Here is a 3,387-nt window from a genome sequence, read left to right on the forward strand (position 1 = left end):
CTTTATGCCAACAAATCTGCCAACCTAGGTGAAATGGACAGTTTCTAGAAAAGACATAAATTACCAAAACTAGCTCAATAACAAATAGATCTGTATAGGCCAACAACCAGTAGCGAAAATTAATTAGTAACTAAAAATATTCCAACCAGAGAAAGTCCAGGCTTAGATGGCTTCACCAGAGAACTCCATCAGTATTTACAGAAAAAAATAATGTCAATACGTCATGAATTGTTTTGGAAAATGATAGCAGTATTGCATGCATGTGAATGTTCAGTTGCTAAGTCATGTCTGACTCTTGGCGACCCCATGGACTGCAGCCTGCCAGAGCAAAAGTAAATGTATGGGATTTTCCCACAAGTCCATGGGATTTTTCTGAGCAAGAATACTGGAGGGCAGTAGCGGCAGCGGCGAGGGCGGCGGCGGCAGCAGCGCGACAGCTCGCTCCTCGCTCCGGGCTCCCCGCCGTCGAGCCGGGGAGAGAGCCTCCCGCCCAGCGGCCAGGCACCCGGCCGGACGACGCCCAGCGACCCGGGCCCCTCCGCGGCACCGCGTTCACCTCGGGGCGGCCACAGGCACCCAGACCCGAACTCCAAGATGGGAGGCAAACTGAGCAAGAAGAAGAAGGGGTACAATGTGAATGATGAGAAGGCCAAGGACAAAGACAAGAAGGCTGAAGGAGCTGGGACAGAAGAGGAGGGAACCCCAAAGGAGAATGAGACCCAGGCTGCTGCCGAGACCCCAGAGGTGAAGGAGGGCAAAGAGGAGAAGCCGGAGAAGGATGCCCAGGACACCACCAAGCCCGAAGACAAGGAAGGCGAGAAAGATGCCGAGGCGGCCAAGGAAGATGCCCCGAAGGCAGAGCCTGAGCCGACGGAGGGGGCCGAGGGCAAGCCAGAGCCCTCCAAAGATGCTGAGCAGGAGCCGGCGGCTACCTCAGGCCCCTCCGCTGGCGGCGACGCCCCCAAAGCTTCGGAGGCTGAGGCAGCAGAGCCCGCGGCCCCCACCAAGGATGACAAGAGCAAGGAGGGAGGGGACCCCACAAAGACTGAGGCTCCCGCTGCTCCTGCCGCGCAGGAGACGAAAAGTGACGGGGCCCCAGCTTCAGACTCAAAACCCAGCAGCACTGAGGCTGCCCCATCCTCCAAGGAGACGCCGGCAGCCACGGAAGCGCCGAGTTCCACGCCCAAGGCTCAGGCCCCCGCAGCCCCCGCAGACGAGGTCAAACCTGCCGAGACCCCGGCAGCTAATTCCGATCAAACCGTAGCAGTGAAAGAGTAACAAAGGACAGCCTATGGAAAGAAAAAAAAAGAATACAGCTTAACGACGACCTGTCTCTCTTGTCTCTCTATCTCTCTCTCTGTCTCTCTCTCTCCTATACTAACTTGTTTCAAATCGGAAGTAATCATATGTATTGCCCAAGAATAAGGATGTGGTCCCATCAAAGGGAGGGAGGGGGTGGGGAGAATCCAAATAGTATTTTTGTGGGGAAATATCTAATATACCTTCAGTCAACTCTACCAATCAGCCCTGGATTTTCAAGATCAATGTCTGAAAGTGCAGTACATCTTTTGTACCTGAACTGCTGTCCACATGCGCTCCTGCCACTAAGATCTGAACATCTTGTCTTTCTGCAAGGGGCGGGGGGTGGGGAGTGATGCGTTTGATTCTGCCCGCAGGGCTGTGCCAAGGCAATCAGATGTTTATGAAAGCAGTATTTTCTGTGTTTTCTTTTTCATTTACAGCCTTTCTTATTTTGATATTTTTTAATGTTGTGGATGAATGCCAACTTTCAGACAGCCCACCGTAGCCTGTCCACATGTATCTTGATGCCAATACTCCATTTTTCCTCCCCTGGTCTTTTTGGGAATAACAAACATTCTCTCATCCTACTTAGCCTCCCTAGATTTCTCATGAGTTAATGCATGTCCGTGGTTGGGTGCACCTGTAGTTCTGTTTATTGGTCAGTGGAAATGAAAAAAAAAAAGTCTGCGTTCATTGCAGTTCCAGTTTTCTCTTCCATTCTGTGTCACAGACACCAACACACCACTCATTGGAAAATGGAAAAACATAAAAATTAAAAAAACAAACAAAAAAATGTACAATGGATGCATTGAAATTATATGTAGTTGTATAAATGGTGCAACAGTAATAAAGTTAAACAATTAAAATGAAAAAAAAAAAAAAGAATAGTGGAGTTGATTGCCATTTTCTTCTCCAGGGGAGCTTCCTGACCCAGGGATTGAACTTGCATCTCCTGTGTCTCCTGCATTGCAGGCAGATTCTTTACTCACTGAGCCACCTAGGAAGCGGTCTTATCTTGATATAAAAGCTGAACTAAAATGTCAAAAGAAAATTAATCCACAAACTAATATCCTATATGAACACAGACATTAAATTTCTTAACAAAATATTAGCAAATAGATTCTAGTAACATATCCCAGGAAGACAAGTTTTGGTTAACATCTAAAAATTAATTGATATAGTACATTTTATTAATAGAATAAAAGATAAAACACATGATCATCTTGACAGACACAGAAAAAGGCATTTGACAACAACCAACAGTACATGGTAAAAGGATCTCAACAAGCTAGGAATAGAGGTGAACTTCCCAAACATGATAAAGGGCATTTATTGCAGGTGAAACTTGGTTGAGTTTTTGAACATTACTTCTTTGCCTCAGGGTCTACCATATTCCATCATGGCTCCATCTTAGTTCAACTAATTACATCTGCAATGACCCTATTTCTGAAGACGGTCACATTATGAGGCATTTTGTCATTAGAATTTCAACATATCATTTTGGGGACATATTTCAACCCTTAGGACTTCCCAGTGGCTCAATGGTAAAGAATCTGCCTGCCAATGCAGGCGAATCAGGTTCAATACCTGGGCCAGAAATATCTTCTGAAGAAGAAAATGGCAACCCACTCCAGTATTCTTGCCTGGAGAATTCCATGGACAGAAGAGCCTGGCAGGCTACAGTCCATGGGGTTACAAAGAGCTGGACAAGACTAAGCGTGCACACACACACACACACACACACACACACACAAACATATCAACCCTTAACAATCCCCTTGGACACTTAGGTACTTTGGCCTCAGTGCTCTCTATTATTCCCTTTTAAAAAGCTCAGTTATAACACAATGCTTCTCAGATATTCTAAACTGTGCCAAAACATCCAGTTAAATTTTGTCAGATCCACTCCCTAAGTGTCAAAATGCTTTTGTTCCAAGGTCAAAGGACTCAAGGCAGCCCGAGAATCATCCCCTAAATTTTCACTAAGAGCTCTCTTCAGTAAGTTACAATGAGATGAATTAAGTGGCAAAAGAAACAGGCATTATGGGTCCACCTGATAAGCCACTGAAGCTCTCACAAAATAAT

At 46.2% G+C, this 3,387-nt stretch overlaps 1 protein-coding gene across 1 annotated transcript; it reads left to right on the forward strand.

Annotated features, from left to right (window-relative positions):
• The first annotated feature begins 387 nt into the window (after window positions 1–387).
• Window positions 388–2,173, forward strand: LOC112582018 (brain acid soluble protein 1). Its single transcript, XM_025275851.3, has one exon. It carries the CDS (start codon window positions 595–597, stop codon window positions 1,276–1,278), a length of 684 nt encoding a protein of 227 aa, XP_025131636.1. The 5' UTR covers window positions 388–594; the 3' UTR covers window positions 1,279–2,173.
• The last annotated feature ends 1,214 nt before the right edge of the window (window positions 2,174–3,387 follow it).

The sequence above is a fragment of the Bubalus bubalis genome, chromosome X (genome assembly GCF_019923935.1).
Source record: "Bubalus bubalis isolate 160015118507 breed Murrah chromosome X, NDDB_SH_1, whole genome shotgun sequence".
NCBI classification, from domain to species: domain Eukaryota; kingdom Metazoa; phylum Chordata; class Mammalia; order Artiodactyla; family Bovidae; genus Bubalus; species Bubalus bubalis.